This window comes from Lathamus discolor, chromosome 16 (assembly GCF_037157495.1).
Source record: "Lathamus discolor isolate bLatDis1 chromosome 16, bLatDis1.hap1, whole genome shotgun sequence".
NCBI lineage: Eukaryota > Metazoa > Chordata > Aves > Psittaciformes > Psittacidae > Lathamus > Lathamus discolor.
The window spans coordinates 1422324-1446718 of NC_088899.1; the positions used below are offsets into that span (position 1 = coordinate 1422324).

A 24395-nucleotide genomic window follows, 5' to 3' on the forward strand; every position below is an offset into this window, starting at 1 on the left:
GGAATTCCCCATCTTGTTCTGGTTTCTTACACCACATGGGTGTTGTGCCTTCAACTGCTTGACCTGTACAGTAGAGTAGTTGTTGAGGAGCTGCCAGCTACTCCTGTACTGTGTTATTCCCAATTTGTTCTATTAATATGTGTTGTATACATCTGCTGATGATGATTTATAGTTGGCATAAAGAGGTAGGTGAGCAAAATCAGTGTCTGACTATAGGAGCACAAACATTTTTGCACATTCAGTCTCTGGGCTCATTGCCCATCCATGTGCTTTGGGCAGGAGGTGGAGAGGTGAAGCCTGGTGAGCAAGACGTTGGAACTCAGTCATGTTATGCTGCTGATCTTCATGCAAAGCCTCTCATAACGGCTGCTTTTCTATTTCAGCTTTTTAGGTAGGCTATGTAGGGTCCAGAGAAGGACAACGGAGCTGGTGAAGGGCCTGGAGCACAAGTGTGATGAGGAACGGCTGAGGGACCTGGGAGTGGGTTAATGGTGGCCTTGGCAGTGCTGGGAACAGATGGACTTGATGGTCTTAAAAGTCTTTTCCAACCTGGTTGATTCTAACCAGGAAATCAAAGCTGCAAAGCTGATGAGTATTTCTCCTTGCTCATTTTTTCTGGAGAAATGATAAATTCTGAAGTTTCTTCTGTTTCAGCCCCATCTTCCATTGTGACTGGAAATGATGACTTGGGATAGAAAAAAGGGAAGGCAACTGGGAATGGTGTGCCCTTTTCTCCCTCCCACCCCACCAAAGCCGGCACCGTCCTGTGCTGGTGGCCCAAGGGTTTGTTCTACTGTGATCTGCAGCAGTGCTGCTCACTGACAAACTTTAGATGTCCTGGGTTTAGCTGAGTATTTAACTGATGCCTTCTGCTCCCCACCTCCCCTCCAGAAATCATCACTGTCACCGGAGATGGAGAGGGCTCTGTTTAAAGAGGTAAAGTTGAAGTGGGTCGTGAATTTGAGTCGTATAATCTATTCTTCCACCTTGCCCACTGAATGAAAATGGGTAATAAAGTAGTTTAAGTATGTAATAGGCAGATACCCACATCCATAGTTGTCTCACAGGAAGCATTAAGGGCAGAATCAGCTATGGAAGCAGAGCTTAGTTTCTGTTCTTGGAGTGGTTGTCAGGTTTCTGTGCAAATGGGCGGTGGTGTGACACTGCAGCAGCTTTTGATGTGGCATTTCTGTGTATCGATGTTCCCCATGGCCAGCAAGCCTCATGGAGAAACCTCAGAGACGTGATTTTCAGTGTGTTGATGTGTGCTTTGCTTTACGGTGTTCACTTTTGGTTTGAGTTGGTGTTGAATTTTCGGTCACTCTGAGCTGTGTGTTGGTCTGTGTGCGGGGCAGGGTGCTGCCGGTCTCTGAAATGCCAAGTCTCTGCCCACGAGGCTGATTCCGGGGAGCACATTTTTCTCCTCTGCGCGTTACCTTCAGAAGTCGTTACTCCGCAGTCTGTCACAGAGGCTGCCTTGTTTGTTTGCTGTTATGCAGTTGCCTGTTTTGATCCTTCTGTTTTGTGGAATTGCACCAACTCCAGTTGACTCCGTGCCGTAACAGAAAGGGGATGCCAATGCTCCGGTCCTGGCAAATCCTGCAGACTGTTACAGAACAAACAGGCCAAACTTTATGGGCAGCTGAGTTTAGAATAACTTAAAGATTAATGAACCATCAGCTGGGAGAGCCATAGTTAAAGGGGCTGAGCTGTTGATGGTGCATCATAGAATCCCAGACTGGTTTGGGTTGGAAGGGACCTTAAAGCTCCTCCAGCTCCAACCCCTGCCACGGGCAGGGACCCCTTCCACTGGAGCAGCTTGCTCCAAGCCCCTGTGTCCAAGCTGGCCTTGAGCACTGCCAGGGATGGGGCAGCCACAGCTTCTCTGGGCACCCTGTGCCAGCGCCTCAGCACCCTCACAGGGAAGAACTTGTGCCTAAGAGCTCATCTCAGGCTCCCTGTTAATCTGTAAAGGAGGAACGTTTGCAGTTTTGGAATGACATCCTTACATTTCCTGTGTGGATAGCGATGCTGATGCCATCATCCGTCTGCTGCTGGAGGACTCAGCCCTGAGGACATGAGAGATGGGACCCAAAGGAAAGGACTGTGCTCTCAAAACTTTGATTTGGAGAGCATGTGTGATTTTGACAATCTTTTCTTACATCTGAGAATAGATACAGCATATCCTGAGTGTGGTGTGGTGCTGCTGTCATACTGTGTGCAATTGACAGATCTCCTTTTCTCCTGTTGCAGTGAATCTGAGATCCTGCACCACGACAAACAATATGAGCCTTTTTACTCCTCCTTTGTTGCACTTTCTACGCATTACATCACTACTGTATGCGGTCTAAGTAAGTGTTCCCCCTCCTTTGCTTCTCTTGCTCTTGTGTTATGACTGGGGTGTAGAAAAAGTAAACTGGAACTGCTGTCCTTTGTCTCCAGCCCTCTTTAAAGACAGAGGGGATGAGGCCAGCGCTGCTGGCTTCTGCACTGGCACAGTGTCAACTCAGATGGAAAGGGAAGCTTCTCAATAGGAGGATTTGGCCACAAAATACTGGACAGTGCTGACTTTTTGTTGCTTATTCATTGGCCTGATTTCATTTAGGGAAAATAACTTTGAATCAAATGAAGTTTTTAAATCAATTTTCAGGATTTTTAGATTATTCTTTAGCAATTATTTTAGTATGTTGGAATTAATGATCAAAACTCTGTGACTCAAAATGTTTCCTATTATTTTGGCTGATAGAATTTGGCAATTTCAGCAAAAAGAGGGGTTTAGGTCAACTTGTTTCATGTTCTTCAATGATTCTGCCAGTATTAAATAATGTTGCTGGGGAAGCCATTTCATCTAAATTACCTTGTCTGTGTTATCTCTGCTTTACTGACATTTCTTGGGTTACCTTTTAATGAAACTGTATTTATAATTGCATCTGTGGTTTAGGCACAGTAGCCTGTGTGTGCATCCATGTTGCACCTCACTCTGTTTTACTGATAGCACTAAGAACACATTACTCTGAATGAGTTTAAAACTTGTCCTGAGTACAAACATCTCCTTCTTTCAGTACCGAGAAACCAGTTGCAGTCGGTGGCAGCTGCTTGTAAAGTCCTCATTGAATTCTCACTGCTTCGACTTGAGAACCCAGATGAAGCATGTGCTGTGTCACAGGTGAGAGCTGATTTTGACTGCTTGAGTGTTAAAATGGGTTTTGGCCTCTAATTCCAAAGTATAATGTTGCATAAGGCACAGTTAATGAAGGGGTACTGCTTCAGTAGAGTGCTGAGTCTTCCCTCTGCATCCTTCACTCAGAATTTCAGCTTGTGAGCAAGCTGAAATAAAGGGGACCTGAAGCCTTGGTTAATTCTTGTGTTTTTCTGTGGCCTGGTTTAGTTTTGTGTAATAACCTGGAACAAAACAGTGGAATTCCTAAAGATGGATTCTTTCCCCAGTTGTATTTCAGTCATTCTGGGAGAGCTGAAATCTATTTCAAAGAGGAAAGGCGTGTGAGAAGTGTTCACGTAATGTCACTTGTGATAGGGACGTAATGTCACTTGTGATAGGGACATAATGTCACTTCTTCAAGCCATAGTGTGTCATAGGAAAGTGCTTTTCCAGATGCTTTTCCCTAACATCACATGGCACAATGTTAATGACCTGAATTACCTGCAATTAGGGGTAATACCACTAATACCATGTCTTTGGTAGGAGATCAGAGAGGGTTTGGAATGTTGCAGTAGCCGCACCAGCTGAAGGTGTAGTTCTCTTAATGCAGTTACTTAGAATAAATGCTGTTGAGGAATAATTGGAATCAAGAGAGTTTAAGTTGTACTTGATGCCTTTTTCTTTGTAGAAACACCTCATTCTGTTGATAAAGGGGCTGTGTACGGGCTGCAGCCGCCTGGATCGAACTGAAATCATTACCTTCACAGCAATGATGAAGTCAGCCAAGCTGCCTCAGACTGTTAAAACCCTCTCTGATGGTAAGGGGTTTCATTTATATTTATATCACTTGAAGCACTTGAGTTAGGCATAGAAAATACTGTGAGTTTGATATATGAAATGGTGCTTTGCTGTTTGCCCTGCAGTAGAGGACCAGAAGGAGCTGGCCTCCCCGGTGAGCCCAGAACTGAGACAGAAAGAAGTGCAGATGAACTTCCTCAATCAGTTGACATCAGTTTTCAACCCTAGAGTCTCGTCACCCTCTATCACACCAGAAACACAGGTAAACAGCCAACCCTAGAATAGGGTTGAACTTTAGCATTAGTAACATTGTGTGGGAAAGGGCAGAGGGCAGTCAGCAGTAGTTTTTTAGTACACATGTGCAAAGAAAACCTTTCTGAAGTATTTAAATCCTACTTGCATGTTGACAAGTGGCGAACAACACAATAGTAGTTTTGTTGCTTCATTGACCCTAATGTTCAGTGATATTCGTAGCTCTTTTGAGTTCTGCTGCTGCTGCACCTTGCTCCTGTGTAGATACTTGCTGCAATACCATGTATTTTTAATGCTCCCATAATGGTTTTAGGTGGAAGGAGAGAGTGAGGATCAAGCTTCCACAGATCAGACCTCTGCAGCAAAGACAAAAAGCATATTCATTGCTCAGAACGTGGCCAGCCTGCAAGAACTTGGTGAGAGTCAGCTTTTTAGGATTTGGGAAGGGGTGAAACAGGAAATGTCCCTCCAGTGTTACATCCTACTGCTCTGAATGGGAAGGATCTGAAGGTTTTACCCATTTGTGTGCTGAAGGAGGTTGTGGCTGTGATGTAGTTTTCTTCATTGCAGAGGAGATGAGCTCAGTATGTTTATATGCAGTCACTGTGTTTTGGGGGGTAAATAAGGTGGACTATATAAAATAGCTTATGGGATGGATTATTGAGGAGGTGTGAATTAGACCTCGTGTGTCACATAACATGCACACAGAGCTTTGTGACACCCGTTACGAGTGTGGCTGAAAGCTTCACCTGGTTTATGTATTGTAAACTAGGCTTTATACTGTTACCTCATCTGTGATGATATTTTCTCACCACAAAGAATAATTAAGTCAATTACTTGTGACCATTAGATCTGTTCTTAGAAGCATTTCCACAGATCAGTAAAAATAACACTTCTGGGGTTTTTTTTGGTAGGTGGCTCTGAAAAGCTGCTGAGAGTGTGCCTGAACCTCCCCTACTTCTTGCGCTACATCAATCGGTTTCAGGATGCAGTGTCAGCCAACTCATTCTTCATTATGCCAGCCACAGTGGCAGATGCCACTGCTGTTCGCAATGGGTAAGTGTCTGTCCTTGCTCTCCTCTGGTGGATGCTGGGTACACTGTGTGAGAGAAAATGACTGTGCTGGCTATGCAGCATCAATTAAAGTGCTGCTCCTGTGAGGTGTCAAATGTCCAGCAGGCCCAGGGCAGTGATTGTCCCCCTGCACTAGGCACTGGTGAGGCTGCTCTTCAAATCCTGTGTTCAGTTCTTTTCCCCTCGCTACAAGAGAGACATTGAGGTGCTGGAGCAGGGCCAGAGAAGGGCAACGGAGCTGGTGCAGGGCCTGGAGCCCAAGTGTGATGCGGAACGGCTGAGGGACCTGGGGGGTTCAGTCTGGAGAAGAGAAGGCTCAGGGGGGACCTGATGGCTCCCTACAAGTGCCTGACAGGAGGATGGAGCCAGGAGGGGCTGGGCTCTGCTCCCAAGGAACAAGGGATGGGACAAGAGGAACCGGCCTCAAGCTGCACCAGGGCAGGTTTAGATGGAGCTGAGGAACAATTCCTGCCCCAGAGGGTGCTCAGGCATTGGAACAGGCTGCCCAGGGCAGGGCTGCAGGCACCGTCCCTGCAAGGGTTCACACACTGTGGAGATGAGGCCTCAGTGCCATGGGTTAGTGGTGGCCTTGGCAGTGCTGGGGTAAGGGTTGGCCTGGATGATCTTAAAGGTCTTTTCCAACCCAGTTAACTCTATGATTCAATGTGTGCATTGCATTGCTGAACCTTAGCATGTGTCGTTACTGTAGATTTCATTCGCTGGTAATAGATGTGACCATGGCATTGGATACTCTGTCTCTGCCTGTGCTGGAGCCCCTGACACCCACACGTCTCCAAGATGTGACTGTTCTTGCTCTCAGCTGTCTCTATGCAGGTGAATGGATTCCTGTATTTTCTCTGGAGCTTTAAGTCACTCTTGCTTTTGTTCTGCATTGTTCCCTGTACATTTGAGGCTCAGCCTACAAGAACCTGTATTTCTCCTGAATTTGAAAGCTGTGCAGCATAGTGTGCAGTGTGGTGACTGGGTTCAGATGAAAATTGTTATAGTAGCACTGAAATTCTGGTATATTACGCAGATGTTCTTGTCAGTATCTGTGACAAACACCGACTCAACATTCTCTTAATAGCCTGTGATTTCTGCTCTGTTAATGTTCAGAGCATAATGTATTTTTGCAGTGCTTATGGCTTCAGCTTACTTGATTATATCCCCCAAATCAACCATGTTTCCCAGGAGTGGTTTCATACACCATCATCGTGAGTGCTTAATTGATATGAGTAACATTTTAAAGAGATATGGGAGTATGAAGATTGCCTCAAAAATGGCAATGAATTCCATGGTAGAGCATCTCCTCCTTTAATTGTTCTCATGTGTTTCTGTAGGGTAAAACTTTACTCCTTTGAGGGTAGTTCAGAAGGATCTTTAATCTGTCAGCTGTAATATGGAGTATTCCCTGCTCCATCAGGTTTATGGGCATATTTGATACTGCTTGGTTTAATGTGCAAAGTAGGAACGCTGAGTCCTAAGTCTGGCTCTTAGTAAAAATGTGACCTCTTGTTTTGAATCAGGTGTGAGTGTGGCCACTTGCATGGCCATCCTGCACGTGGGTAGCACTCAGCAGGTACGAACTGGGTCAACAAGTTCCAAAGAAGAAGATTATGAAAATGATGCTGCTACTATTGTACAGAAATGTGTAAGTAGATGAAAGAGCATGATTATTGCTTCATTCTTAGCAAGCGAAGTGCGTAGAGTTTGTATTCCTTTGGATTGCAATACATAGCTGTTATTTCTAGGCATTAGACTTGCTGATAAAGGAAGTAGTGAGGTGGTGGCTAATTGTAGGGGGGAAAATACAATTATATTTGGAGCTTAACTTAAAATATTACCATGGCTTTGGATTTATTTGCAGCTTGAAATCTATGAAATGATTGGACAAGCCATCAGCAACTCACGCCGTGCAGGGGGTGAGGTAAGATTTGTATCTTGGAAAGCTCTTTCACTGGTTTTGTGCTTGTATATTTTGGAGTTTGGATTGACACTATTTTGTCTTTTTGATGCCTTTTTCCTCCCCTTCCCCCTTCATTTTTTGGCACGATAGCATTATCAGAACTTCCAGCTGCTTGGGGCTTGGTGTTTGCTAAACAGCCTCTTCCTCATCTTGAACCTCAGCCCCACGGCCTTGGCTGATAAGGGAAAGGAGAAAGATCCATTGGCTGCTCTTCGTGTCAGAGACATTATTGCTCGCACTAAGGAGGGCGTTGGGTCTCCCAAACTAGGACCTGGGAAAGGGTATGTAAATACCTCTTTGAAGTCATCACTGTCCATGTGTCTTGCCATGCCCAGCAAGCAGCCGCCACAGAGTCTTGTTGGTCTCTAAAGTTGTATCCCCAGTAGTAATTCAGGGGAATCAATTCTTGATTCTTGGGAAAAAGCCACTGTCTTCTTCAGTTTAGCAAAGCAGTCACTACACTCAATGTATTCCCCTCTCTCCCTTTGAAATTAGAGTTATAGAATTCCAGACTGGTTTGGGTTGGAAGGGACCTTCAAGCTCATCCAGTTCCAAAACCCTGCCATGGGCAGGGACCCCTTCCACTAGAGCAGCTTGTTCCAAGCCCCTGTGTCCAACCTGGCCTTGAACACTGCCAGGGATGAGGGAGCCACAGCTTCTCTGGGCAACCTTTTCTAATACCTTCATGGAGAAGAACTTTTTCCTAATATGTAATCTGAATCTACCCTCTTTCATTTGAAACCATTCCCCCTTGACTTATCACTACATGTCTTTGTAAAAAGGATTTCTTGTAGGCCCTTAAGGTATTAAAAGGCCTAAATAAGGTTTATTTCCTTTATGTTTCTGTAGGCATCAAGGGTTTGGAGTTCTGTCTGTGGTGCTGGCAAATCATGCTATCAAATTGCTGTCATCACTCTTTCAAGATCTGCAAGTGGAGGCATTGCACAAGGTATGTAGGTAACATACACATTCTTGTGGAACATTTTGCCTTCTCCACTGAAACACACTTAAAATTCTCTTCTCGCTGCCATCCTCCAGGGCTGGGAAAGCGATGGGCCACCAGCAGTGCTGGATATCATGGCTCAAAGCACGTCTATCCAGAGGATTCAGCGGCTGATAGATTCTGTACCACTCACTAACTTGCTCCTGACTTTGCTATCTACTTCCTACAGAAAGGTAGGAACCAACTGGAGAACTTCTGTGGCTGGGGCACTCTTCCTAAGTGCCATCCACATGGAAAGTTCTCACTTTACAAGCTGTGGCTGTGCTAAGAACTTAGAATTCTTCTTTCAGAAGCTGTCAACTGGAGCCTCTCTCTTTTTTCAGAGATGTAAAGTTAACAGACTTGTTCTAGTCAATTTTTTTCTGTAAGCTCAGTGGTATTTGTAAGTTTAAGAGGGGATGAAAAGGCTGCATTCAAAACAGATGCTTTATGTTAGAGCTGTTACTTGAAGTGTTGCTTACAAGCTTGGCATAGATTATTTGTTTTCCACCATCCTGTGGTATTTTTAATACAGCTTCAGGGGGAGAAGCCTTGAAAACCTGTTCATAGCTTAGTTGAGACAAATTTGCTAGAAGAAAATGAAAGATGTGTTAGAAATTTACACTTGTTTTCAAATTCTTACCATTCATCCTAAAATTAATTACTCTGCTGTTCTCCCAAGGCTTGTGTCTTGCAGCGTCAGAGGAAGGGCTCCATGAGTAGTGACGCAAGTGCCTCTACTGATTCTAATACTTACTATGAGGATGATTTTAGCAGCACTGAGGAGGACAGCAGCCAAGGTAATAGCAGCAAGCAACTTAAGGCAGGATTTTACGCTGTCTTTCAGATTTAGTGGAAACCTGGCTACTGGGCTGTTGCCTTCTTGGGGTGGAATGACATCTAGTGCTGAGAATGTGAACCAGTTTGTAAGAGCTGTTTGGCAGAAGCAACACTGACTGTGCTTTTTAGTGTAAACTAAAAACTGAGTGCCTGGGATTTGGCAGTATTTGCTTAAGAGAGTGGAAATAACTTCTTTATAAGCTCTCAGACTTGTGTTAAAATGCTTAGTCTTGTGATTTGGGAAGGAAAAATGAAGATGGCAGATGCCTTAAACTGAAACTCTTTTTCTAAGCTGAGTAGTTTGCATAAGGTATATAACATTGTTTATAACATTATGCTTTTGTTTTTCCTGCCTCCTGTATTAGATGAGGACAGTGAACCAATCCTTGGGCAATGGTTTGAGGAGACAATCTCTCCAAGCAAAGAGAAGGTGGCCCCACCACCCCCTCCTCCACCACCCCCTTTGGAGAGCTCCCCTAGAGTGAAAAGCCCAAACAAACAGAGTGCTGGAGAGAATGGGAACATCCTGGCCAGCCGCAAAGATCCAGAGTTGGTACGAGACAATCTTGAGGCTTAGTAAAATAACTGCTGTGCTGTAGTGTTGTTGCCTTGTCAGTGGATGGATATGTTGACAGACAAGATACATGTGAGGTGTTGTAAGTACATTGCTAATAGAGAATCAATGACTGTCTTGCCTTTGAAGAAAGATATTTCCTCTCCTCTTCTGTAAGGTGGAATAGTATTTGTTACTGCCAGGGAAGTAAAGCCTGAAGATAGTATCTATTTGGGTTACACAGGCAGAGGGAAAATGAGGGCAGAACTATAAGCAAAATGACTTGCTGATAGAATGCTTTTAGCTCCAACTCCATCAGGGAAAGACAAAAATAGATACTGCAGTGGAGGAGAGCCTTACAACCTTGTCAGAGTCTGTCATTACAGATACAGGACACTGATTGCAGTGAGCTGGCTTGCAATGAGTAAACCTGTACTCTGGGATGGAGTTAGGAGACTTGTTCTATTTTGCTGGTGGTTTAGTTTTTGTTTAAGGTTGCTTCTGTGGTGTGTTTCTCCTTTCTTTCCAGTTTTTGAGCCTAGCTTCAAACATTCTGAACTTCATCACTTCTTCTATGCTGAACTCCAGGAACAACTTCATTCGCAACTACCTGAGCGTGTCTCTTTCGGAGCAACACATGGCTACGCTGGCCAGCATCATCAAAGAGGTGGATAAGGATGGGCTAAAGGGTGAGTGAGCAGAGCTTCTGTGTTACAGAGCACAGTCTGTAGGAGCTAGAGGTGTGTGTTTTCTTAGTTTCATGTGGAAATTTGAAATGTAAGAGAGTAATGGCAGTAAATGGCTTGATCCCTGTCTTACAGGCACATCTGATGAGGAGTTTGCTGCTGCCCTGTATCACTTCAACCATTCCTTGGTGACCTCAGATCTTCAGTCCCCTGCTTTGCAGGTAAGTGCGATTGCATATGTAAATAAAATGAGGAAATGTTGGTGTCTGTTACTGTCTTTACACAGATTTTCCACACCTGGATTAGTGTGTTGATAATTCCATTTAGCCCTAGAGTATATTCTTTTGCACACAGAACTTGGAATATTTTGGATCCATTGAGTTGGATGACCTTTGCAGTCATCCAGTACAAAACATCCTGCAGAGTGTAAACTTAACATCCAGAGTTCACATTAATCCGCTGAACTTTGAAGCTGATGAAAGCTGAAAAGGCAATGAGTTTGTATGTTTTGCTTTGGAGAGTTGCCTCTGTCCATGCATTTATCAAGAGGGATTCCTGCAGATTTGCTTTGCTGTCAGGACTGATGCCAAAAGGCTTTGGAATTCTCTCAGGAGAGAATCAAATTAATCCTTTTGCTTTCATGTGTTGACTTCGTAGCCTCTAGGTTTATTTGCTAGGTCATGGGCTGACCTGAATTAATACTTTAAGTAGAAGTATAAATCTGCTTGCAATCAGTGAGTTCAATCCCTATACTTTTTGTTGACTACTGTACATTTTCTACCACATTTAAAATACTTTGTTGGTTTGAGGGTTTTGTTTTAAAGCAGTTGCACTTCTCAGAAATCTGCCTTGTTACTGTAGTTGAAAAGAAACAGCATTGCTGCGACCAAAGAGGTCGTCTTCTGAATTCTTAGATACTGAACATAGTAGAAGAAACAGTCTTGCAGTGATACTGCAGGAAATGAGTAGAGCTCATTAATGCTATTTTTTATGCATTGGTGTTGCAAGTTTATTTCGGTTTAGGTGGCACAGTGACAGCATTGAGTGTCCCTTGGTAGCTGTGCCATGTGTTGGAGATAAGAGAGAGGGATTGCTGTGTGAGCCCTTATGAGTTCCAAGGCCCCTGCTGTTTGTTCACATCATGCTTTTAAAGCATCAGACAGGACTTGCCTCTTCTCAACAAGTCTGTTTTGTTCCAGAATACACTTCTCCAGCAGCTGGGAGTTGCCCCTTTTTCGGAGGGCCCGTGGCCTCTCTACATCCACCCTCAGAGTCTGTCGGTGCTCTCGCGACTTCTCCTCATTTGGCAGCATAAAGCCACTGCCCAGGGAGATCCTGATGTTCCAGAATGCCTTAAAGTCTGGGAAAGGTGAGATGATTTTATATTGAGCTGAAAGTCAATCTCTTATCTTTCATCAAGGGAAAATTCTCTGGGACCAGCATAACCAGTGTGTGTGTTCTCTGAGTGGGGATGGTGTGTGATGCTGGGAGGAGCAGAGCGTCAGTCTGTGTGTTGCTGGAGTCCTTCACTTAGAGCATAGGAAATGAAACCTAGGATCAGGATTTGAGTAGGTGGAGCCTGAACCCTGGTTTTAAAAAGGGAATGTCTCATTTCAGCAGGTTTCTGTAAGTTCTGTTACGATAGTGCCAGGGTTTTTCCCTTCTGCCATAGTGTTTAAGTCTCTGCTAGAGTTTAGCTGACTTAAAGTGGGCAGCCTTTCCTGTGGGAACGGGTTTGCATCTCTCTTTCTTCTTTTGGATGGTTGTTCATGTTTTCCATCAAATGTAGGTTTTGATGTTTGCACAGTCTCATTCCAATGCTTCATGTAGTGATAATCAGTGAAATTGCCAGTGTTAGAATAAGCAGAAAAGGGAAATGATGAAAATGTTTTTCTAACCTGCTGTTAAGAAGGATCTAAGCCAAGAGAAAAGTGAACTTCATAAACTTCCTCTCCTGTTGTCAGGTTTGTGGGCACACTGAAGCAGAATGCCTTGCAGGGGACTCTTCCCAGTGACACAGAAGATCTGAATGTTGAACATCTCCAGTTGCTGCTGCTTATTTTTCACAATTTCTCTGAGAGGGGCCGCAGATCCATCATGATGCTCTGTATCCAAACAATTGTGGAGCTGACAGCGAACATGGATACCCAGCAATCTTCTGTCCCACTTCTCGTGGCACGTCTTCTCTTGGTGTTTGACTACCTGCTCCATCAGTATTCTAAGGCCCCTGTGTACCTCTTTGAACAGGTAGGATTTGATGTCATGTCCTGGCTATTTAATTGGTCACCTAGCAGAAATGTGTAACAGGCAATTACCTGGTGTGTTCTGGTCTCTTCATGGCCTTTAGAGACTAAATTGGGTTTAATGTTGTTACCAGCCTTTGGAATTATAATGTGTGATTAAACTACAGTTGATTCCTAGCAGCAGGTTCTGTTTGAGTGTGAATTTGTGGTATAACTCCTGTGCTAATGAATCCTGGTAAGGGCAGAATCAATGTCCCATCTTATCTTTCAAAATCTTGAGTATTTGGGTATTCTGGAAAACCTTGTACACCATGTCCTTGCTTTAACTTTTCAATGTTGAGGTTTTGGGCACTGTTATCGTTAATGGGATGCTAGTGTTTTGTGCATGGCTTTTCCACTTGGTAGAAGCTTGACCATTGATTTTAGCTGTTCACTCCAGAATAAAAATCAGTGAGAAAAAGAGGTGGTGGGTTTTAACTTGAACAGGGGAAGTTCAGGTTAGATATGAGGAAGAGCTCTTCCCTGAGAGGGTGGTGAAGCACTGGAACAGGTTGCCAAATAAGTGGTAAATGCTCCATCCCTGTCAGTGCTCAAGGCCAGGTTGGATGGGGCTTGGAGCAACCTGCTCTAGTGGAAGGTGTCCCTGCCCATGGCAGGGGATAGGAACTGGATGATCTTAAGGTCCTTTCCAACCAAAACCATTCTATGAGATGGGGTCTAGAGCTTCCCTTGGAAGCTGGGAATGTTTGTGTCTTACCAACAGGGATGTGGTGTTGGTGATTTTATTTCCCCCCCGTCCCTAACGACAAAGATGCCATGGGTGGTTTTTTGTCTGTGTTTTTGAACTTAGGTACAATACAATTTGCTGACTCCACCCATTGGGTGGGTGAGTGGATCCCAGGACAGCAGCAGGAGAACGTCGGTCCCACTCTATCACGGGTTTAAAGAAGTGGAAGAAAACTGGACCAAACACTGTTCATCAGGTAAGAAAGGAAATGTAAGGAATTTTTGATACTCAGATTTGCTTTTGCAAATAAACGAGTGCCCTGGTGTAGCTTTTCCTGCTTCTAATGGGCATAGCTATGTAATGCATGTAAAAATGCAAGAAAAGTTGTATTAAAGAAAGTTATTGTCATCTAGGACTATGCTACAAGTAACTGAAAACAAATACGGATTTATTGTACCAGGATTGTAGGAGTAGGAAGACCTTGGTTGCATATACCATAGGTTACAGCACATAATAGCATGCTATGAAGCCAGCTTAGTACAATCTGGTAGTAGCCTTAATGTGAAAGATGGTGAAGATGAAGGAGAGAGTATAACACAATACTGCCTGATTAAAACCATCACTTTGAACATTATTTTCTGTCCTCACGTTCCAGACGCAGCTCCACAGCCCAGGTTCTACTGCATCCTATCTCTAGAAGCTTCTGAAGATGATCTGAACCGTCTGGATAGCATGGTATGGGAATCTCTGTTTTAAAGACCTTTCTGTGAGCCACGAAGATTTGATGAGTGCCAGAAGAAAAGAGAAAGAAAGGAAAGAAGGAAGGAGCTGATGAATCAGAGACACCAGAAGTTTTTCACTAAGTGGAGAAAGGAGTAGTGGCTGGATAAGATATGGGTTTTCTTTATGCGTCTAATTTCAGGGAAATCAGTGTGCAAAATCTATGAAGACGTGTTGGACTACTTGTAGTAGTGTTTGTGATTCAAATGTGTGTGCTATGACAGAGCCCTCTCATCTCCATGCTGATTTTTCAGTGCTGCTGAAGCATCTGCAACAAAGACACATGGCATTAGAATTATTTTCCCATAATTTAGCTCCATGTTTTTCCTGGTTTTTGTTTCCTCAGTAAATTTGTTGCCATCAAGGTTATGGGCTTGCTTCATGCATGCTCCCTTATAACCAGTTCCTTGGTATTCTGACTGGGGAGAGGGATTCCTAACAGAACTAGCTTCCTGAAGTTTTATTTTGCATAGCTTTGGTTTGTGGGTATTTTGATCACTTGAGAGCTTGGCTGTGTATAAACACAGAGCTGTGCAATTTGCAAAGCAAGGATGCTGACACATCATCTCTTGCAGGTTTGTGAGGTTCTTTTCTCTCGGACTACGAAGTATGATGAGCTTTACACAGCCCTGACTTCCTTACTTGCTGCTGGGTCACAGTTCGATACACTCAGGAGGAAAGAGAATAAAAATGTCACTGCACTGGTAAGACTACTGCTGTAACATTGTTTGTTTTCAAACTATCAAGCAAAATGCTGAGCCAAAGTGTTTTGGACAGTCGTTGGAGTAATGAGGAACTTAAAAATCCCATAGCTAAAGGTAGTATAAAGGTAGTGTGTACGGTGGTGGTACATCTTATGAGTTATTAACTCAAAACATGTTTTAGACTTGCTCTATGTCCTGGTAATGCCAGGAGGTCTGGCTGGAATATGATGAAGCAGAGAAAAAAGATTATATAATCTTTCATTTTTCTTTTCTCCTCTTTGTTGCATAATTTTGTAGAATGGATTGGGTTGGAAAGCTCATCCATTTTCAACCCCCTGCCATGGGCAGGGATGCCTCACACTAGACCATGTTGCCCAAAGCTGACCAAGCTGGCCTTGAGCACTTCCAGGGATGGAGCATTTGCCACTCCTTTGGGCAACCTGTGCCAGGGCCTCACCACCCCAACAGGGAAGAACTTCTGCCTTATATCTAACGTGGACTTCCCCTGTTTAAGTTTAAATCCATTCCCCCTTATCCTGTATGACACAAACGCAACTCTGGTATGTGTTCATCTCATGTGGCGTATCTACAGGAGTCTGGAGTCTTTGAGGGGATCATTTCAATAGCTGTTTAATGGTTGAAACTGCAATCTTTCTTCCCTAATTTGTCCAATTGTTACTTCTGTTTAGGAAGCCTGTGCACTTCAGTACTACTTCTTGATACTGTGGAGGATATTAGGGATTTTGCCTCCATCCAAAACCTACATGAATCAGCTAGCCACAAACACACCAGAGATGAGTGAATGTGATATTTTACACACACTGCGCTGGTCTTCCCGACTGCGAATCACGTCTTACGTCACATGGATCAAGGTACAGCTCGTCTTTGTAGGGGTGTTTTGAGATGTTGTTGATAGTAGGAATACCAGTGTCTTGTTTTTTCTGTGCTGACTGCGTGTGGGATTCGTTACATGGGTGTGATGGTGAGAAATGGGAACTTGTGGCTATGGTCTGTAAGGCTTTCTAGCCTGGTTATTGTCGGAGTGGTTAATTATAGAGCACTTCTGAAGTGTGATGGGTCTGGTTTTGGCATCTGTAGGATCACCTTACCAAGCAGGGCATGAAAGCTGACCATGCTGCTTCTCTGATTGAATTGGCCTCCAGCAAGTGCAGCTCAGTGAAGTATGATGTGGAGATAGCAGAGGAATACTTTGCTCGACAGGTAAAGGTGGTGTGAACACAATTGTGTATACAGAGCCTCTGGTTTTGTGGAATGAGTTGTACTTACTGTTCCATCCCTTTGTATTTTAAGATCTCTTCTTTCTGTGGTGTTGACTGCACAACTATTCTCCAACTGCACGAAGTTCCCAGTTTACAGTCCATTTACACCCTTGATGCTGCAATTTCTAAGATTCAGGTTTCTCTAGATGAGCACTTTTCCAAGCTAGCTGCAGAGACTGATCCACACAAGTCTTCAGAGATAACCAAGAACCTCCTCCCTGCTACACTGCAGCTTATTGACACTTATGCTACGTTTACCAGGTACACTCTTAGTATCACTAATAGTGATCTTGTGTGCATGGGGCTTTTTTTGCATTTGGTTTGTTGTTTTCTTAGAGCTAGATGCCTTTTATTTTATAGTCCCGTATAATTACTCTTAACATAGGTCCTCTAGAATGTTCATTGTTTTAAAAGAAGAATTAAAAGCAGCTTCTCAAGCCATGCTGTTATGAAGTTATTATTTCTAAGCATCCTTCTTGTCTGATCTTTTAAGGCTTTCTTGCAAGCTTGCAAAGCCAACTTTCCCTCCAAAGGTGAAACCTCCTCTTACCACTCTCTAGGGTAGTGCCACTTAAGGTTATATCAATATTGAGACTGTCAGACCATCAAGAAAGAGAGGGGGGGTTAGTTCTTACATTGAAAGTCTGAAGTCTCTCATTAGAACCTATGTAGAAGAAAGCAAAAGTAAATGACCTTTTCTTTTGAGTGGGCACTTGACCTGGTGAGTAGCTTAAAGAAGATAAAAAACCCAGAACTCCCTTAATGGTGAACTAAGAACACAAAGGGTGGGGCAGAACTTCAGGAGTTTGCTTTATCTGTCACTATATAGAGACATTTAGTTCTGAAAGGCAGAGCTGATTCCTGAAATGAATCCTTTCCATCCTGAATGCAGATCTTGCCTGCTACGGAGCCTTTCTGAAGAGGGCTCCACTGAGAATAAGCCCTCTGAGGAGAAGCTACGAGGTTATGCTGCTGTCCTGGCCATTGGATCCAGCCGTTGCAAGTCCAATACTCTAGGTGAGGGTACCAGGTGGTTCAGATTTCCTCCTCTGTGTAGGTAAAGCTTTGTACAGTCCTGCAGACATTCAGCTTCAAAGCTGTATGCTGGGTAACACGTTCTCAACCATGCTCAAAAGAGTGCATTATCCTGTCGACAACAAACTGGGAAGCTTTTTCCTTTAATATCCCAACAACTGAAAAAGTTGGGCAAACCTTGGAAGAGTAACTATCCTGTGGGCTTATCTGGATTATTGAAATCCTTTTGTAACCATGTTGGTTCTCTGGTGGGAAGGGGAATTATGAGATATTGATATGTTGAAGACTGCTGCAAATGAGTATTTTTGCTATGTTTTCTGTGATTGTAATGAAGTAGAAGAAGCTGGGAAGCTCTTGCAAACTTGGGGTTAATTTTGACTTGTCAAAAGCGTAAAACAGTGGAATTACACCTCAGTTTAGCTCCAATTGTGTCTTGAATAATGATCTAGTTTTAAACAGTGTTGCAGAAGCATTCCAGTTTTCAACAGGACCCACAAAATGACTCGGCGATTGCAATTCTATATTAACTGCAGGTCCAACACTTGTTCAGAACCTGCCATCAGCTGTGCAGGCTTTATGTGAATCATGGAACAACATTCATACAAATGAGTTTCCAAACATTGGCTCATGGGTGAGTCCAGCTTTGTGGATGGATCTGGTGTGATCCTAACTCCATAAATCCCTGGGAATGGTGGGCAGGGTGTCCTTCTGTTAGCAATAGATGTTCTGATGTTGATGTGTGTCTCCATCCTTAGCGCAACGCGTTTGCGAATGACACGATCCCAGCAGAAAGCTACATCAGTGCCGTTCAGGCTGCCCACCTTGGTACTCTCTGCAGCCAAAGTCTACCTCTTGCAGCTTCTCTAAAGCACACCCTTCTCTCCCTGGTCAGGCTCACTGGGGATCTTATTGTGTAAGTGGTGCTTTTTAGATGACGTTTTTGCTGTATCCATCTATCTGCTCCTGGGAATGTCTGTCTTCATCAGGCCCTTCAGGTGGAACGCTTAATGAACTGGTGCTGTGTTTGAGACTAAGTCTTTAATGGAGTTACTCTTAGTTTACTAGAAGTATCATTTATTTAACATTAAATAAATGAAATACAGCCTTTTTGTCTTGATCTGCTATCTCTAGGAGTCAAACTCCCTGAGAGAAACCTTTAATACTGTTTACAAAACAGGAACTTGATGAAACTGGGGTATAAACTGAGACAATTTGGGTCTAACAAATTCGTTTGTGTTTGGTTATCATTCACTTGTGTGATGTTTTCAAAGCACAAGGAAGATATGAAATGAAAGGATTCATTTCCAAGGACTTAAGATATTCTGAAACAGAAAAATAGTTGTTGGTCCTGCAGATGAGTTCAAAGCCATAGTAAGTGGTAGAGTGAATGTCTAGGAAAACACTGTACCTGTTCATATGCAGAAGAAATGTGTAGAGTTTTCCAAATGAGGACTGTGTGTTTATCCCACCTTTCTAAAAGGGGTTTTATCTCTGACTTCCCTCTAGACTTGTACCTTACTTGTGTAACCTCTCATTTGTGCAATAAGGACATTCTGTGATACATCATGCAGAGAATTAACTTGGCTGCTTTTTCTTTTCAAGCTGGTCAGATGATTTGAACCCACCACAGGTGATTCATTCCTTATTGCCCCTCCTTTTGGAGACCAGCACAGAGAGTGTGGCAGAAATAAGCAGCAACTCCCTAGAAAGGATCTTGGGCCCTGCAGAATCTGATGAATTCCTGGCACGAGTTTATGAGAAATTGATCACAGGATGCTATAATATATTGGCCCATCACTCTGATCCAAACAGGTAACGGGCTGGGTGGCTTGTGGTTCTCTTCCAACAAAGCTATATAGAAAGAATTATTACAGTCTGTTTAAATATCAGTGTCTGTTCTTGAACAACACAATACAAAGGCAAAAAATCAGCTTACTTTTATCTCTTGAAGACTTCTATATTTGCAGACTAAAAGTAGGAGATGTTTTACTTCATTATCAGTTTTCAGCACTGCCATTCAGGCGGCGGGGATTTGAATCATCTCTTGTAAATCTGGATGGAGCATGTTTCTATCTGGATAGTTTTGTATTTAAGCAAATAGAAAATTATGGAAATACAAGCAGGAAATCAAAGCTGAAGATACTGACCTAACTTGCTTTATATTCCTTTGTCTCTGTTCTTGCTGTTTGTAAGGATGGCTAATCCCTGCTTTATCACAGCAAACTAGGCAGATTTTGGCGTCCCACCCCTTACTCACTATCTGTATAGAAGGAATAAGCTTGGTGCACAGATGTTGATTCTACCCATTTGAAACATAAAACCATTAGGCATGATGATGTTGCATCTTTTCAACACTGATCCTCTCCAAGTATTCAGAGGGAGATGTACTGAGCCTTCTGGTAGGGGATGTAAATGTAATTGGATTTTACTTGCTGAGTGCTTTGTGGAGTGGGGTGAATGCAGGAGAATAAGGGAGGAGTAACACTACAAGTGACTTAAAGCGTAAAAAGAACAGCCATTTATAGGAATTTGTCATGTGAGGTATCTGAAAGGTCTAGATCATTCTAGGTTTCTGACTGCAACTGTGCATCATGTGCCACCTTTTTCCTGAACGCTAGGTGGATTTACTGTTTATGGATAGTTGGAAGGAGAGCTGCTTTCAGTGAGCAGAAAATGTATTAGACTTGTATTAGCAAAATGACCACTTCTTGACTCTCATTATTGTTGAAATTGCTCTTCAATATTCTGAATTCATTTCTATCTTTTGGTTCTCAGTGGCCTGGATGAGTCCATCCTGGAGGAATGTTTGCAGCATCTGGAGAAGCAGCTGGAGAGCAGCCAGGCCCGAAAAGCCATGGAGGAATTCTTTTCAGAAAGGTGAAGTATTCCCGAAATTTGTAGCCCAGGAACTTGATTATTCTTCCTTTTCCTCTCAGCTTGTCACTGTCAACACCTAAGGGATGTTAATGCCATTGCAAAGGAGCTATGTAGAGATAGGATACCCTGCACACGTTGCAGGAGAGTGTGAAAAGGCTTTCTGTGTGGGAGAAGACCTAGGTCTTTGTCACTCAAAATATTCAGTGATTCCTCACAGTGAATGGTCACCAGTGGGGAAACTTGTCAAAGGTATTAGAAGGAGGGTTTGAGAGGTGCTGGTTTATAAGGCAGTCACAGATCAAGCTGCGAATTCCCAAGTTCTCTCAGTGCTTCCACAGGCAATGGAGGTGGGGTAGAGGTGGGGTGTTGGCCTGACTTCAAAGTACGAAGACCAATCATGGTGGAAACACATAGCACAACACAGTGTTCTGACAGATACAAGGGTGGACTGGAGGAAAGGTTTTCTCTGTTAGAAAGGCAACTGTTGTCTGCTTGTTCTCTCTACGTGTTCAACAGCTCAAAACAGAAGCAGTCTGGCTGTACTTTATTAACATGGAAGGGAAAAGCAGGCAAGAATATCCTGAATTTTGGTTTGGAAATGAGTACAGGCCCTTCTGTGACTTGATGTGTAGAATACTGGTATGCAGCTCAGGAGCTCATGAGATTTACAAGGTTTAGTCCGAGTTAAGGGTTCATTGTTTGTCTGAAAGCAGTTCCTGTGGCTTGACTGCTGAGCACTGTTAATCCAAACCATTGCCAGTCTTAAACAGGAGGGCAGATACAAGGGCAAGTGTAAAAACAGGAATAGGTTGTATTTTACAAAGCTGACTAATTTTTTCCTATCCATCCAGCGGAGAACTGGTCCAGATCATGATGGCCACAGCCAATGAAAACCTCTCAGCCAAGTTTTGTAACAGGGTGCTGAAGTTCTTCACCAAACTCTTCCAGCTCAGTAAGTGATTGTTGAATCTCTTCTGTCCTGCCTTTGTCCACTTTTACTGTCCTTGCATTAGACTGTGATGTGAAGGTGCTTGAAAGAAAAGCTGTAGGAGGAAGTGGAGTGACAGCCTCACACTTTAAATGGAAAGCCATCTTCAAACACATTCATTGTGGCATCTGTCACTCACCAGTCATTTTCTCCCCCAGCTGAGAAGAGTCCCAACCCCAGCCTGTTGAGACTTTGTGGCTCTTTGGCTCAGCTAGCTTGTGTGGAGCCTGTACGTCTCCAGGCCTGGTTGACCAGGATGACCATGTCCCCACCCAAAGATTCAGACCAGCTGGATGTTGTGCAAGAGAACAGGCAGCTGCTGCAACTCCTGACCACTTACATTGTTAGGGAAAACAGGTAGAGTACAACCTTTGTCATTTCTTTGGTGGGCTCGTCCTTTCTTTTGTTCTTTAGATGTGCAATGACTTGTGATTTGCTGATGGCTTCTTGTCCTCAGCTTTCAAATGAAGTGATGGGGAAGACATTGGAGGTGTGGGGCTTATTTCAGTGGGTGATGTACTTGTCTTTGCTCTTCTTGATCAGCCAAGTTGGAGAAGGTGTGTGCACTGTTCTACTGAGTACTCTAATACCAATGGCAACAGAAATGTTGGCCAATGGTGACGGCACAGGCTTCCCTGAACTGATGGTCGTGATGGCAACTTTGGCTAGTGCAGGACAAGGTGCAGGACATCTCCAGCTTCATGGTGCTGCTGTTGACTGGCTGGGCAGATGGTAAGAGCCAACTGTGAGCTGCTGGTTGTTCATTCGCAACACTGAATTTGGGGACAGAAGTTCATGCTTACTGATACATGCTTATTTTTAGTTTATTTTGGAACAGAAAGTGTCTGAGAGAGGCTGATCTCTGTGTGTGTGTCCCAAGAACAGCCATATGTTTTGTCTTTTCCACTCTTAAATGGTTTAATTATTGTATACATTTCCTATTGTTAATTTAAAGCAAACTCAATGCTTGAAGCTACTGGTCAGAGTTTGTACTTCCAAAAGGCTGTAATGATCTTACCAACTGTTTTGTTTTACAGCAAAAAATACCTGTCTCAGAAGAATGTGGTAGAAAAGATGAATGCAAACGTCATGCAAGGGAAGGTGAGACTGTTGCTTGACTTGCAGGAATTAATCTCAGGCAGGAGCTGTATCAGCTGTCCTGGTTTGGCTTCACAGAATCATGGAGTGGTTTAGGTTAGAAAGGACCTTAAGATCATCCAGTTCCAGGCCCCTGCCATGGGCAGGGATGCCTCGCACTAGAGCAGGTTGCTCCAAGCCTTATCCAGGCTGGCCTTAAACACTGCCAAGGAATGGAGCATTTACCACTTCTCTGGGCACTCTGTGCCAGTGCTTCAGCATCCTCACAGGGAAGAGCTTCTTTTTATCTAACCTGAGCTTCTCCTGGAATGGGAAGGTTTAAAGCAGTTTGGGCAGGGGGGACAGTTGTATGCTCTTACGGGATCTAAGTATTGCCTCTCATTTTCATTCATCTCAACTTCACAGCATGTGACTATCCTGGAGTGTACATGCCATATAGTCTCTTACCTGGCTGATGTCACCAATGCACTGAGCCAGAGCAGTGGCCAAGGACCAAGCCACCTTTCCGTGGATGGAGAGGAGCGGGCGATTGAGGTGGATTCAGACTGGGTGGAAGAGCTGGCAGTGGAGGAGGAGGACTCTCAAGCTGAAGATTCGGTAGGCAATAGGCGCAGTCAGTGCAGCTTCCAAATCAGTATTCCTCAGGATATAGATCAGGATTTTGTTGTTGTTTATTCCTAATGTCAGACTGAGTGAAGAACCCCAGTTGTCAGATCTGGAAGAGAATACCTGTCACTTGTTCATAGATCTACTGACTTTGTAATGTCAACAAAAGTTAAATTACTGTGATTTAGACAACAAAAAGGAAGAAATGGAGTAAGATGGGTTTGTTCCTGTTGGTTTCTTTGACACTTACTAGCTTTTATGTCAACAAGCAGCTTAGGTCAGGCTTTTAAGTGCATGTGGGTGGGAAACGCAAGCTGTTATTAATGCATTCTTTAAAATTTGTTATCAGAATACATTATTTTTACTACTGTTTTATTTTTCTGATTCACTCTTTCACATGCTACAAAATGTCACCATCTCTTCTCTTCATGTGGTTTGATACCAGCTGCCTTCTTTTAGCTAGGTGATGCTAAAACTTCCTATTCTCAAAATTCACATTTAGTGTCTGAGGATGATGGTCTGTACTATCTACCTTTACTGTAGCTGCAGGTACACCTTCCTGAAACAGGTTTCTTCTTGACAGGATGAAGATTCTCTTTGTAATAAACTCTGTACCTTCACCATCACACAGAAAGAATTCATGAATCAACACTGGTAAGCAGCTCAAACTTGTGTTCACAATTCCAGCCTGCTATTTGTGGCCATTGAGAATGAAACAAATGCAGTCTGGGGGCCTTCCTCAGGCTTTGGATCTTACAACCCGTCTGACTTATTTTGTGCAGGTACCACTGTCACACTTGCAAGATGGTTGATGGGGTTGGTGTTTGCACCGTTTGTGCTAAAGTTTGCCACAAGGATCATGAGATTTCTTATGCCAAATATGGATCATTCTTCTGTGACTGTGGAGCCAAGGAAGATGGCAGTTGCTTGGTAAAGTATCTGCTTGTCAACATAGAAGCTGTTTTAATGCAGGTTTAGTCTTTTGCAGAGGTTTCTGTTCTGCAGTAAGTTATGTCGTGATACAGGCATGTAAGAGTGCTAAGGCTTGACAGCCTTGGCTTTATAATGAACCATATTAAGTTACAGTTTGCCTAGTGATTTATTTTGCACTAAATAAGTGCATTGCCAAATCCCTGTCCTGGTGACTGCTGGGATTCCACTTACCTTTACAGAACCTGCAAGTTAGCTTAAACTACGCAGCAGTTAGATGCCACCTTTTCCCTTATATTCATGAGCAGCAAAGTAACTTTGTCTTAAATATGGATGTTTGCCTAATACTCGAGTGGAGGGTGGCATGCAGGATGCTCTTCTGTTACTTCTTTAACATTGCAGCAAAGAGAATTGCACTCTATTTCTTTAAAATTACATTCATTTTGCTGCTATTACAGTCTGTATTCATTTAGTCAGTGGTAAAATTGAGTCTGGTTTGGGCTTTAAGCATTACTCTGTCATTCCCAGGCTTTGGTGAAGAGAACTCCCAGCAGTGGTATGAGCTCTACCATGAAAGAATCTGCCTTCCAGAGTGAGCCCAGGGTGCCCGAGAGTGTCATTCGACATGCCAGCACCTCCCCTGCAGAGAAAGCCAAGGTCACCATCAGTGAGGGGAAGGGCCCTGATGAAGAAAAACCCAAGAAGAGCAGCCTGTGTAGAAATGTTGAGGGCTGTCGAGAGGAATTGCAGTCCCAGGTATAATTACCAGCTAGCTGTTAAGAGAAGATGGTTTATGATGAGGATCTTGGGCAGACT

General features: G+C 43.5%; 1 protein-coding gene across 3 annotated transcripts in view; it reads left to right on the forward strand.

Moving 5' to 3' along the window:
* Positions 1–24395, forward strand: part of UBR4 (ubiquitin protein ligase E3 component n-recognin 4) — an 80550-nt gene that overhangs the window by 2648 nt on the left and 53507 nt on the right. For all 3 annotated transcript variants that reach the window (XM_065696738.1, XM_065696739.1, XM_065696740.1), the window contains exons 2-38: positions 2254–2351; positions 3063–3166; positions 3849–3978; positions 4084–4220; positions 4524–4626; positions 5125–5266; positions 5994–6118; positions 6811–6935; positions 7152–7211; positions 7341–7531; positions 8100–8199; positions 8289–8426; positions 8915–9032; positions 9438–9625; positions 10155–10314; positions 10447–10532; positions 11511–11680; positions 12276–12558; positions 13405–13537; positions 13937–14016; positions 14637–14765; positions 15455–15637; positions 15864–15986; positions 16077–16306; positions 16938–17062; positions 17614–17711; positions 17836–17993; positions 18683–18892; positions 19856–19957; positions 20809–20909; positions 21104–21302; positions 21489–21677; positions 21983–22046; positions 22449–22640; positions 23233–23303; positions 23432–23579; positions 24108–24335. In XM_065696738.1, the coding sequence (XP_065552810.1) occupies positions 2254–2351; positions 3063–3166; positions 3849–3978; positions 4084–4220; positions 4524–4626; positions 5125–5266; positions 5994–6118; positions 6811–6935; positions 7152–7211; positions 7341–7531; positions 8100–8199; positions 8289–8426; positions 8915–9032; positions 9438–9625; positions 10155–10314; positions 10447–10532; positions 11511–11680; positions 12276–12558; positions 13405–13537; positions 13937–14016; positions 14637–14765; positions 15455–15637; positions 15864–15986; positions 16077–16306; positions 16938–17062; positions 17614–17711; positions 17836–17993; positions 18683–18892; positions 19856–19957; positions 20809–20909; positions 21104–21302; positions 21489–21677; positions 21983–22046; positions 22449–22640; positions 23233–23303; positions 23432–23579; positions 24108–24335 (5221 nt within the window). The remainder of the gene's footprint in view (positions 1–2253; positions 2352–3062; positions 3167–3848; positions 3979–4083; positions 4221–4523; positions 4627–5124; positions 5267–5993; positions 6119–6810; positions 6936–7151; positions 7212–7340; positions 7532–8099; positions 8200–8288; positions 8427–8914; positions 9033–9437; positions 9626–10154; positions 10315–10446; positions 10533–11510; positions 11681–12275; positions 12559–13404; positions 13538–13936; positions 14017–14636; positions 14766–15454; positions 15638–15863; positions 15987–16076; positions 16307–16937; positions 17063–17613; positions 17712–17835; positions 17994–18682; positions 18893–19855; positions 19958–20808; positions 20910–21103; positions 21303–21488; positions 21678–21982; positions 22047–22448; positions 22641–23232; positions 23304–23431; positions 23580–24107; positions 24336–24395) is intronic.